Consider the following 12,089-nt stretch of genomic DNA (forward strand, 5'->3'; position numbering starts at 1 on the left):
CGGCCAGTCAAGTGCTGGATTGCTGGAAATGCATCTGGTGTTCCAGCCCTGGCAGGCAGAGGATGGGAGCTGCCAGAGCCAGAGGTTCATTGCTTTGTTCAGGCCGGTTTTGGAGAAAGCAAGTTGTTGGAGAAGGTGATGGAGAGCTCTGGAAGGGGCCGGCACCAGCGGGGTGGGGGTTCCCAATGTGCTGCTAAAGGAGCAGGGTCTCAGCTGATGATGTGTTGGGGGACTTCTGAAGTCTTCTAAGTTCTTTCTGGGTTCAGCACACACAATTCTTGATCTGTTGCCCCCCTGTTGTCCACCAACCCAGCAAGCACCAGCCTTACTAAAGGATTTAGTGTCATACAGGTGCTGACAGGTACCAGTAAGACTCCCTGTGTGTACTGGTCATTGGAGAAAAGTCAGGCATGATCCATGGCTGACATGGAAGACTCCCCATGCCAGCCAACTAGCTCAACCTTGGAAATACTTGGAAAAGAAAGGGGATGAAGAAGTGGAAGAGAAAGAGAATGAAGAAATATGCTGTCTTGGAGAAGATACTTTTGTCTGTTAACCTAGGTGAGGAAAGGTCCTTTAGAAATCACTGCTTGTCAACAGGGGATCCTCAAGAATCCAGGGTTGCAGCATTGAAAAGAGCCAGCCTGAAAGTCAGAGGTCAGATACTTGGGGGAAAATGGGCATCACCCCCGCAATGGTCCTGGCTGTTGCTTCCACCAAAAAGTGCCATCTGAAGCAGCTCTTTAACAGAAATATCTCAGACATCCTTTAGAGGATGAGAATGCTCTCAGTTTGGGGACAACCTTGGGGTCAGACCTTGTTGCTTCACTTGCCCGATGTGGGATGATTCCTTGGAGAGAAGAGATTTTTGGGGATCTCAAAGCTTATCTTTATGAGGGGTTGAGCCCCTTCTGCTAGCTTGAGGGAACACAGCAAAGAATAGCTGGGTCACCCAAGTCTTCTCAAGCAGCTTTGAAAGTCTCAGCCTGCATTTTGACCAGAAATCAAGGGAGCCATGAGACAGCCCAGCCCCATGATGAACTGCCATGGAGATGTTGTCTCCTTCACCTGTTCTCCCTGTTCAAAGACTATGGAGACCATGAAAGAGGGACAGGGAGCGAGAGAACGTGGAGGAGAAAAGAGACTGGAAGGAATTAGCAGACTTGGCGGCTGGAAACATATTGGAGAGATCACAGCGGGCAAAGCAGGACAGCCCAACCAGGGAGCATCGGCGTTTCGCAGGGCACAGGGCCACCGTACATCTGTGGTGCGTGCTGAGGTGTGGGGTGCTCGCTTCTTCTGCCCGTGTCTGGCCCCGACAGAAAAAAAGCAAAACACCTGCACAGCCAAGGGAGCCAAGCAGCCAGGTAAAGAAAACACAGGCTGTCAGCTGGATTCCTGTGTCACTTCCACCTCGAAGGTGATGAAGATTTACAGCCCGGGTTGCCCAGGCTGTTTGGAGCACGGCAGTGGAGGTCCTACAAACTTTCAATTGCTTTCTTTCAATTTACCAGCAAATCTCCTTGCTTCCCCCTTAATCTTTTTGAGTCTGTCAGTCTCCTGCCATGTGAGATGAGGCTTTATGTTCATTTATCAATTCCCCCAAGCTTGGCCACCCCAGTATGCAGCTGGATCCCAGCCAGGCTCCTGTGTGCTCAGCTCCCAGAGCCAGGCGAGTGCTTGTGCCGGCACATTGGACACAGCCCTGGCCGGTCTCAGCCATCTCCCTGGCCTCCTCTTCCCAAGAGCCATCCCTCCTCGTTGGAGGGGGAAGCTTTGACTCTGGTTTTCCTGGGTTCCTCATTAATCCTCAAGAAATGCTACTAACCCAGATCAGAATAAGATGGAGGGTCTTGAAATTTCAAGCTTCTATGAGGTTGTATTTATATCTGGGGAGATGTGGAATGTGGTCTGTGCATAGTGCCAGCCCCCCCTGAAATTGCTCGAGCACCACATCAAGACAAGGAGCCCTAGTTGAAGACGGTGGAGCCCTGAACCTCAGTGTGCACCTGTGCAAACTGCAGCTCCCCCAGCATGTTCTCCCCATGCTCCATGCCTCTCCCCAGGTCTTCCCACAGCTCCTGGGCAAAGGGCCTCTGCTGCAATTTGGAGGAGCAACAGGGAGGTGTGGTGGCTGCATCGGTTATACACCAGTGGATGGTGGGGAAGTGAGAAGTAGCAAGTGGCTGGGATGCTCCTGGTTTGCAAAGGAGTTTGCTCAGTGCCTGGGGCATTGTTGTTGCATGAGGCTTTGCACCACCAGTTTGCCTCTGTTGCCATAACGCCATCAGCTTGACCCCTGGCGATCTACCCTGTGCAAGTCATACAACTGGTTCACACCCTGCCTGCCAGGCACTTCAAGAAGGGGAAAATGCTGCTTGAAGACCTGGGCATCCAACAAGGATCAGTACCTTCACTTGCCTTTAAATGTGGGCAAAGCAAAGTGCTCAGATGTTGGAAGAGGCAAGGTCTGGTGGAGACATCTTCACAAGGCAGTGACCATCATCCTAGTGGAAAGGGAGGGCAGCCAAGAAAATGAAGTTATGGGTGGGCTGAAACCAGAGATGCCTTCAATGGGATCCAGAACTGCTCCTCCTCACCATCCTTCCAAAACAACATATAGCTGCATCCGTCAATCCAAGGCTCTCAGTGTGACTGTGCAGCACCACTTGCTGCTCAGGTGGCCTCACCGTGGTCCCATTGTGGTCTGGTGGGGAGATTTGTGCAGAGCTCTGTGCTGGCAGACCTGCCACGTCCCATACGCTTCCCCTGCCCCCACGGTACCTGCTGGGGTAGGAATTCACTACAGCAGGAACCCTCAGTCCCACTCATAGTCTCTAGGAAAAATGGAGCCCTGATTTCTGAAGGATTTCTGAGGGGGAATTGAAGAGCTGCAAATATTTAGAAAGTCAAGAATGTTTTAAAAATCTCTCATACTTCCCATCCAGGAGCAGAAATATGATGGGTATGGGCACCGGCTCCTGCCCCAGGTCTGACTGTGGGGTGCAGATGGGGTCCCCTCTGGGCTGTGTGACTCTGCACGGTGCGTTGGGGTGCAGCTGGGTGTCCATCCCTGCCCCCCATCAGTGACTGCTGCCACTCAGGACAAGGGGAAATTTAGTGCCTCCCTCCAGGGATTTCTTTAATCCAGTTAAACCCCCCTCCTTGTACCTACAGCATGCTATAGATTCCATAATGTGGTGCCTGGAGCGCTGCCTGCTGGCACTGGTGCTGGGAGAGGGCAGGGGCAAGCAGCTGGAGCAAGACTGTCTGGTAACAAAGGACAGGAGAGGAGGGGTGGACAAAGTCTCATTAAGGATGGAGCAATTAGCACTGGCTCAGGTAAAGCCCGTCAGCGCTGTCAAAACCTGTACATCGAAGTCTGGGGTTGCAATGATGTGTCCTCTTCTGGGAGAGTGGTCCCCAGCCAGCCCGATGCCTCACAGGGTTTTGATGTAAAAGATGTGGTGTCTCCATCGCTGCCAAGGATGGGAGACTGAAAAGAGTGTGGGCTCCACTCCTGGACTTTTTCTTCCTTTATTTTTCATCCTTTTTTTGGCAAATAGTTTGCACCTGGGCTGTTTTAGCAGCAGAGGATGGTATCGGTCTGCTGCAGTGCGACAGCGGGATTGACAGATCTGGCTGGGATACAAAGAGGAGCCTCAGGAGTAGCTGGGAGCAGGCCAGCAGGATTTACTGGTGGAGGTTCACTCCATCCAGCAAAGTCTGTAGCTGCTGGCGGTGGGACAAAGCAGCCCGGGGGATGGGGAGGAGAGATGAATGGCTTAGGGGCGCTGCGAGAGGTGGGGAGCAATGGGGTGGTGAGTGTGAGGGAAAAGCATCCAGTGCAAGGGGAAGAAAAGATTCTGGTTGAGGGTGAGCTTGTCCCTTCAGGAGGACCTGCCCATGGTGAGGGGTGGGATGGCATGGGCAAGTCCCACGCAGGGGGCTTGGTTGTGCTCCGGCAGAGATGTCCTCTAGGCTATTCTTGCCTCTGTGGGATGCTTGGTGTGGCCAAGGTGGGCATTTTTTGGGGTGCTGCAGCCCCGTCTGGTGTCTGTGTGTCTCCAGGAAGTTCCTGAAGATCCAGTGCCTGGAGAGCGGGCAGTGGGAAGAGGGACACTGTGTCCCCGTGGTCTGCGAGCCGCCCCCTCCCGTCTTCGAGGGCATGTACAACTGCAGCCAGGGCTTCGAGCTGGACAGCCAGTGTGTCCTCAACTGCCAGCCACCGGGACAGCAGGTGAGTGACTTGGTGGCAAGGCAGAAATTGTAGAATCATAGAATAGTTTGGGTTGGAAGGGACCTTCGAAGCTCCCCCAGTGCCACCCCTGCCATGAGCAGGGACATCTTCACCAGCTCAGGTTGCTCAGAGCCCCGTCCAGCCTGGCCTGGGATGTCTCCAGGGATCCATCCACCACCTCTCTGGGCAACCTGGGCCAGTGTCTCACCGCCCTCAGGGGCAAAAATTTCTTCCTCATGTCTGACCTGAATCTCCCCTCCTTTAGTTTAAAACCATCACCCCTTGTCCTGTCATAACACAACCTGCTAAAAAGATCAGTACTGGAAAACAGTGGGGCTCCCTGCACCCAGCTGTGCAGAGGGTCCCTGCAACAGCTTGGCCATCTGAGGGGCTTGCCAGCGTGTGGAAGCTGCTGCCCACCAGGCAGATTCCTTCTGGTGGGATCCAGCAGCAGCTGGCAAGCAATTTGCTTTCTGGTAAGTAATGCAAAGCACACACAGGCTGGAGCAGATGGCTGCAACCCAGCTGCCCTGGAGAACTTCCCTCAGGACGTCACTGGCAGTTGTCAGCAGTAAGACCAGCTTCTCTCCCTTTGTTTGGCAGGTTCCCATCATCTGCACCAAGGAGGGATTATGGACAGAGGAGTTCAAGCTGTGTGAGAGCTTACGGGGCACCTGCCCACCACCCCCTGAGCTGAATTTCGTGGAGTACAAGTGTGAGCAGGGGCACGGCATAGGTGAGGGCAAATGGAAGCTAAACAGAAAACTAAACCTTATATTGATTCAGCCATCCTAAAGAGCTGAAGGTCACAATGACTCTTCTTCTTGTACCAATGCCCACTAAATCTATGAAAAAAATCCTATTTTTTCCTCCATCCTTTTTCTAAATGCAGAGACAGGCATGGTACCCATGGGCAAGGCTCAAAGCTAAAGCTGGCCCTGCTATAAGCATCTCTCTTTTCAGAAGGAGCAGAGATTTGTCCTTAGGGCAAACACAGCCCTTTGCAATAGCTTTCCTAATCTCTAGGCCTCCATCTCCCCAAGATCTCTCCACTTGTTACTGCTGCTGAGTTTTGCAGGGTTAATGTGGCAGATCCTAGACAAAAGCTGCTGTGACAATTGTGTGTAACAGGGCGCTTTCACCAGACGAGGGACCACATCTTCCATTTCTTTCCCTAGGACTTGGTCGCTTTGTGCTTTCAGGAAAAGCTGCAGTGCTCAGTCACAGTCATTATATCTTGTCTGGCATCCCCCCGGACCAAGCACTTGGGCAAAGCCCACATCACTCCAAAGCAAACACACCGGTCACCTGGGTCTGATCAAAACCAGCTGAGGCGAGTCTAAGGGCAGGGCCTAAGGTTAAGGTTTGGCCAGACCTGATGTGAGGCTGGGGTCTGCTTAGTTATCCAAGAGGTTTTCTGCAGCTTTTTTTTTTCTTCCTGGGTCATAGGAAGGCAGTGGGAATTCAGCGTGGCAGAAAAACTATGAATAATCCTTCTTAGCTTGTCAACAAACATCCCACAGCATCCAGACCAGGCTTATTTTTGTGCTGTATCCCATGTTCTGCCATTGGGACTTGAATCCATCTTTTAGGCTGTGTTCAATTTTCCTCTCATCTGGGAGAAGGGAGTTGGCCACAGCTCCTGTAGGCTCCTGTGTAATTCAGGATTTGAGGAAGATATTGTCATCCCAGGTTGGGAGGGAAAAGGTCTCTTCTACGTCTGCCTCTGCAAGGAGCAGACACGTGTGGGTCCAGTGCCTTCCTGTAGAACATCATTGCCTGGTTCCTGCTGAAGTCCTCAGGGCTGTCTCCTCCTGCAGGTGCAGTGTGCGTACCCTCCTGCATCGTACCGCCCAGCGACCCTGTCATACTGCCCGAAAACCTCACTGCCGAGACGATGGATCACCGTCTGCAGCCAACCAGAGTCCAGGTAAATGGGGAGATGGATCCCTCTAGCAGGGAGTTTGTTGGCAGCATAGAGTGGAGCCCCTGCCCTCTCTGTCTGGTGTTTTTTAATCCAAATCTTTTCATCTTGGGTGAAAAAGGGTAAGACTTGGAATGACAAGAGGAAATGGCCAGAGAAGGTTTAGATTGGATATTAGGAACAATTTCTTCCCAGAAAGAGAAGGAGTCACCATCCCTGGAGGAGTTGAACAGATGCAGAAATGAGGATCTTAGGGACATGGGTTAGTGCCAGGGGTGGGTTAACGGTTGGACTGCATGATCTTGAGGGTCTCTTCCAAACAAAATGGTGTTATGATTCTATGGCAAGCAGCATAAGTGAGCTTGGGTCTGGCTGGTCCTCTCCAAGGCTGCATGCTCTGGGGGTACCTGCTCCTCCCCATAGCCAGGTTCCATAGCCAAGGTCCTCCTTCCTTCTCTTCCCTCCCCTGCCAATGCCACTGCACGGCCTCCTGCTCTCCCGCACCAAAGCTCAGCACAAGTTATCAGCTCCCATGCCAGCTTTCAAGGAGTCGCAGGATACCGCAGCGAATGAAGTCAAATGCAGGAATCCTGCTTGATTTTTCAGGACTTTGCCACATGCCTAAACCCGCTAAGCTGCCGTTCTTGTCAGCCAGGGTGCTGGGAGAGCAAAAGCCACCCCTGGCACGGGATGAGCCCAGGTCCCCAATTACCTGGCAGCAGAGATCCAATCCCAGGCAGAAGCATCTTTCTGCCAAGGAAGGTGTCTCTGGCTGCCAGGACCCGCTGGTCGGCCGCTTGCCTCTGCCGCTGGAACGGGGGGAGCCTTTCCCTCCCCATCCTCTTACTCATTTTGTAGGCAAAACAGCTCAAACAGCTCAAATAGTTTGGATCCTCATGGGCACGACTTTCCCAAAAAGCAGCTCCGCCGGGGTAATATTTCTTAAAATAAAAAAAAAAAAAAATGAGATGCATGAGGAAGGAGGTGGAACAAAGTAAAGCAAACAATCTTCCCATCCAAATGCTTTCCCCTCCTCCCGGGAAGCCGCAGGAGGCCCAGCGTCGTGCCTGCGGATACTACTGTACGTCGCCTTGAATCAGACCCATGGCGGATCGCTGCCGGGGGGGCGAGGATGCCTAGGGGGTGTGGGCTGGTTAAGCACGAGCCTTGGAAGGAGTCCTCGCCTTTGAGGGATCGGATGGCTTGGCCTGCCGAGGCGGTGGCACTCGGCTGCTCTTTTGCTGCTGCTGTGGGCTCTCGTGTGAGGGAGGCATTTTGCAGAGAGGAGGAGGGATGTTATTTTAAGAAGTGGTGCTCCCCCTTGCCAGGAGCTCTCTCCCTAGACCAAATTGTTTTCTTTTCTGCCCCAGCTCCTGTTTCTTCTCCCCACTTTGCTCCTCCAAACCTTGCCATTCCTGGGAGCTGCCGTGGTCCTGAGGTGATGGAGAGGATGGGGCAAAACCCCTAGAGGCCACTCAGGGAGGGGCATGGTCCTGTTTTGCTTTCAGCTCTGATTCATTGCATCCCACAGCCCAGGATGTTTGTCCTCAAGCCTGGAATATGAATCTCCTAACACGAGTAAGCTAAAATGCCATTCAGGTTGCACAACAGCCACATATGAAACACCCCAGTAGGGTTAGAATGCAAACATCCTCTGGGCTGAGCAGGAATTGGCTGGCTCAGCCAGCACCCTGATCTGATCATAGAACAGTTTGAGTTGGAAGTAACCTACAAAGCTCACCCAGTCCAACCCACTGCCATGAGCAGGGATATTTTCACCCAGCTCAGGTTGCTCAGAGCCCTGTCCAGCCTGGCCTGGGATGTCTCCAGGGATGGGGCATCCACCACCTCTCCATGCAACCTGTGTTTCACCACCCTTAGTGTAAAAACTTTCTTCTCCTGCCCCAACCCCATCACAGTCTGGACTGAACATGCAGAAGGACCTGCAGCAGGTCTGCATGGGCAGAGCTGCCCCATCCCCATCGGCCCTGCTGCCCAGGGCTGCTCTGTCCTGCTGCTGCACCTTTCAAACGAGAGAAAGGTGAGGAGAAAATGTACGTACCCCTCCGTGCAGCTCCTGCACAGTGAAGGGCATCCTAGGACACTTTCGCAGGCCAGCCGTCGTTTTATGGGGCCTCAGATTTCAAAGTCTGCCTGAGCTTTACAAGGAGGAAATTGCATGTGTGGTGGGGCTTTTCTTCCCCCTGTATAATCACGAGTGCTCCCCACAAAACCCCGCTGAACGAGCGGGACAAGGCGTTCCAGCAGAGTGAAACTGAGCCCTCCGCATCTCGCTCTTGTGTCCAGTTGGCTGCAACAGCTGAGTTTGTGCCTTGTAAATACCAGAGATAACCTCAGCCCCGCGAGTGAACGTGAGTCTGGTGTATCTGCTCCGGGTCAGGTGTGGGGAGGTGAGTCCTCCCAGGACCAGTTGTCGGAGCCTGAGCAGGGGTCGGTGAGCAAATGGATGCAGGTACTGAGTGATGACTGACTGGCTAAGCCCCCACCCCATATGAGCAAGAAGCCAGTGAATCCAGCATCATGCAGAGAGGTGATGGCAGACTCAGCCTGTGTGACCTCAGGTGGCTTCATCCCATCAGCAGCTCATGGCCAAGCCAGCCACCATGAGGTGGCACTGCCAGCCAAACCCACTTCTTTGGTGGTCCCTGCCATCTCCCTTTGTCCTATCTGTTGTGTATCTATATACGTGTACACACACACGTCTGTCTAGCTTCTGCCTTGAACAATTACAACTGCCTGAAAGGAGGTTGGAGCATGGAGAGTGTTGGTCTCTTCTCCCAAGTAACAAGGGACAGGATGAGAGGAAAAGGCCTCAAGTTGCACCAGGGGAGGTTTAGGTTGGATATTGAGAAACATTTCTTTCTGGAAAGGGTTGTCGGGCATTGGAACAGGCTGCCCAGGGCAGTGGTGGAGTCACCGTCCCTGGAGGGGTTAAAAGATGTGGAGATGAGGTTCTTGGGGACATGGGTTTAGTGCCAGTGCTGGCTTAATGGTTGGGCTTAATGATCTTGAGGGTCTCTTACAATGAAAATGATTCTATGTACCCTTGTTTGTGGGTGAACCAGGTGTATCTGTTTTGGGTTTGATGGGCTTCAAAGGGTTTCCCACTGGGCAGGGGTGCAGGGGGAGGTCCTGGGGGTGCCACTGCTGTTTTGCACCCCCATGAGCAATGCAGAGAGTGTCAGTGGCTGTTGACCTCCCTCTGCCATGTCACCTAACAGCTCTTTTCTCCTTCCCTCCTCAGCACATCGTTTGCACGGGCCGGCTGCGGTGGTACCCAGATCCCTCTGTCATCCACTGCATCCCATCCTGTGAGGTAAGTTCCCCCCAGCACAAGCTGCCTGTTCCTCACAGGAGAGCTCCTGGCAATGAAAACTCACTCCAGCACAAAGCTGGAGGGCTTTGAACTTCATGTTTGCTCTGAGCTGGGCCAGGGCTTGCTGGCAGAGCAGAGACCAGAACAAGCATCCTTGGGTCCAGTTCCCCGCAGTCAGGGCGATGCTGGGGAACAAAAGCTACAGAATAACCCATTTCCTTCCTTGCCTGCTTCTTCTTGGCCAGCCTGGGAAGAATGTTCTAGCAAAAGGGTTTCACTGGCAAGGGGTATCCCCAAAAAAGCCCGTGCTGACTCCAAGCCTGAATATTTCCTTAACCAGAACCGCAGTTCTAGAGTAAGGCAGGTCCAGAAAAGCCCTGCGTGACTCACGCGTCCAACCAAAACAACCAGGATTTCCAGCCTTGTACATGCAAAACAAACCGCTCCTGAAGAATCTGCAGACAAAGAATTCCTTGCAGAAATTGGTTAGCTGCTCATTTCGCTTTGAGTAATGACCAGGCAGGAGAAAATCATAGGCAGTTTGGAGTCAGTTCGCAAAGGAAATGAAAAATAGGCAGTTCTTTGTCAAGCACTAGTTGTTATTATGATTGAGGATAAAAGGAAAAAGGGGGGGTATTTTGGAATGTTGTATGCTGAAAATTTGGGATTTTTACCAAAAAGAAAAATGTAAATGAAGTTTGCACACCAAAAATAGCTTTGGGTTTTGCTGATTATTTCTTTTTATGTGCTCATTTCAATGCAAATGATGGCTTTTGCTCACTGATTCTGCCTAGCTCAGCTCTTTGTTGACTGAAGTGTGGGAGAAAGGGCGATGTTGCAGGGGGCACGTCCCCAGGAAGGAGATGTTGTGGTCACCAGAAGGTGCAGCATTTGTTTCCCAAACTCAACGTTTGCGTTTTGTGTCTCTACTGGAAGGTGTGGACTGTGAGCACAGGGGAATGAGGGATCTGGTGGTTGAGTATCAGAGCTTAGCAATGGATCCTTCAGTGTTTTGGGGGCTCCAGGTCTTTCTGATCCACACGTTTTAGCTCGGTTCTGGGGCAGTGTATTTGAAGTAGGATGGGCTTATGTGGCAGAGCAGTCCAGGTAGTTGTGGTGTTACCCTGTCTGGTTCTGCTAGCAAGGGAGAACCGCTCCTTGAGCTCTCTGAGAGTTAGTCCTTACAAAGAAAAGAAACAGATGGGACATGAGGTGTTCCTTCTTCCCTTTCTGTGCAGCTCAGGTGAGAGAAAACCCACACAGGTCTGAGAATGCTCCCTTAGGCTCAGGTACACCTGACCTACCCCAGCCTTTCCTCTTCTATGGTTCCTGCACCTCACCTTGGGTCTATGTCTTCAACAAGAGGTCCTGTAGAGCATGGTGAAAAATGCCGTCTGCTTTGCATGCGAGATGGAGAGAGATAGGGACCAACTATTGTACAAAACATTAGTACTTGAAATCCAGCATCTCGTGGTAACAGTCACTGTCTTCTCTTTAGCCACCCAAACATGGTCACAGCCAGCACAACCTCTTTCTGTTCCTGGATGCTTGTCATCCTCATTTACTCTTGGAAAGCAATCCTAGGCAACAGGCTTAGCACACAGGAGGTTAGGCAAGCCAAAGTCTTGCAGTGTCCTACCAGAAGGTGGACACTCTTGTAGAATTTTCTATGCCTTTTCTGCTTTCAATTAGCAAGAATGAGCAGGCAGTACATAGTCTTCCAGCTGAGGTCTCACCAAAGCCCTGCACAAAGCTTCCTTGTGCTGGAAATGTCGCTTTTGATAGGACCCAGGACTTTATCTGTTATTTCTGCAAGTTGCATCAGTCTGGCAGCTCAGAGATGTCCTGAGGTCAGCAAGTACACCCAGATCTTTCTCTGCGTCCTTTGTTTCCAAATGATGAGCTCCAAGCTAACAGCAGATGTTTTACCATCAGTACAAGAGCTTGCCCTTCAATTTTATACAAGTGAATGTCATCCTGTTTCTCTCTCTAGTCTTCGGGTCATCTAACATTTTGTGAGATATCCTGATCCTCCTCTGTGGAATAATGTCTTCTTCCTCGTTAGCGATTTCCTCAGCACAGGCCTATTTTTTAAGGTCACAGTCACTCACTGTAATACTAATGAAGATTCATCCTCAGATAGTTTCTTTTGCTCTGATACTCTCCTTTCTGATACAGCTGCCTCCTCCCTGTTCTCCTCCTCCTCACTTCTCACATATGTGTCTTTGATTATTCTTTTTGTTGGCTTTTCTTCTATGATGCTGCAAGTTCTAAGGTTGGGCTGATAAGCCAAGTCTTCTCAGATAACATTTTTTCACGTGTCTTTTATAATAGTCCTTGTCTTGCCATAAAGAGTAACTCTTACCGAAAGCAACTCATTCAAAGTATTGCTCTGGGAGCTGCTGCTTGGCACTGGGAAGAAGGGAGGTGTTACCAGTCCCCTCCTTTGACCACAGAAAATGCCCTGAATATTGTTTCTACCTCATCTGTGCTTGTTTCCACCCTCACTCCTCTTCCTCTCCTGTCTCCATCCTTGTGACCAAAAGCACTGAAGTTCTTGGAGGCTGTTTCACTTGGGACACAGTCTC

The 12,089-nt window shown here is 51.5% G+C and overlaps 1 protein-coding gene across 1 annotated transcript in view; it reads left to right on the forward strand.

Moving 5' to 3' along the window:
• PAPPA2 (pappalysin 2) overlaps positions 1-12,089 on the forward strand; it is a gene marked incomplete at both ends in the record, with an annotated part of 87,707 nt that overhangs the window by 62,417 nt on the left and 13,201 nt on the right. Inside the window, 4 exons of the mRNA XM_082053369.1 lie at positions 4,072-4,240; positions 4,844-4,976; positions 6,061-6,170; positions 9,430-9,501. Of these exons, the coding sequence (XP_081909495.1) occupies positions 4,072-4,240; positions 4,844-4,976; positions 6,061-6,170; positions 9,430-9,501 (484 nt within the window). The remainder of the gene's footprint in view (positions 1-4,071; positions 4,241-4,843; positions 4,977-6,060; positions 6,171-9,429; positions 9,502-12,089) is intronic.

The sequence above is a fragment of the Streptopelia decaocto genome (assembly GCF_964273445.1).
Source record: "Streptopelia decaocto genome assembly, chromosome: 5".
NCBI classification, from domain to species: domain Eukaryota; kingdom Metazoa; phylum Chordata; class Aves; order Columbiformes; family Columbidae; genus Streptopelia; species Streptopelia decaocto.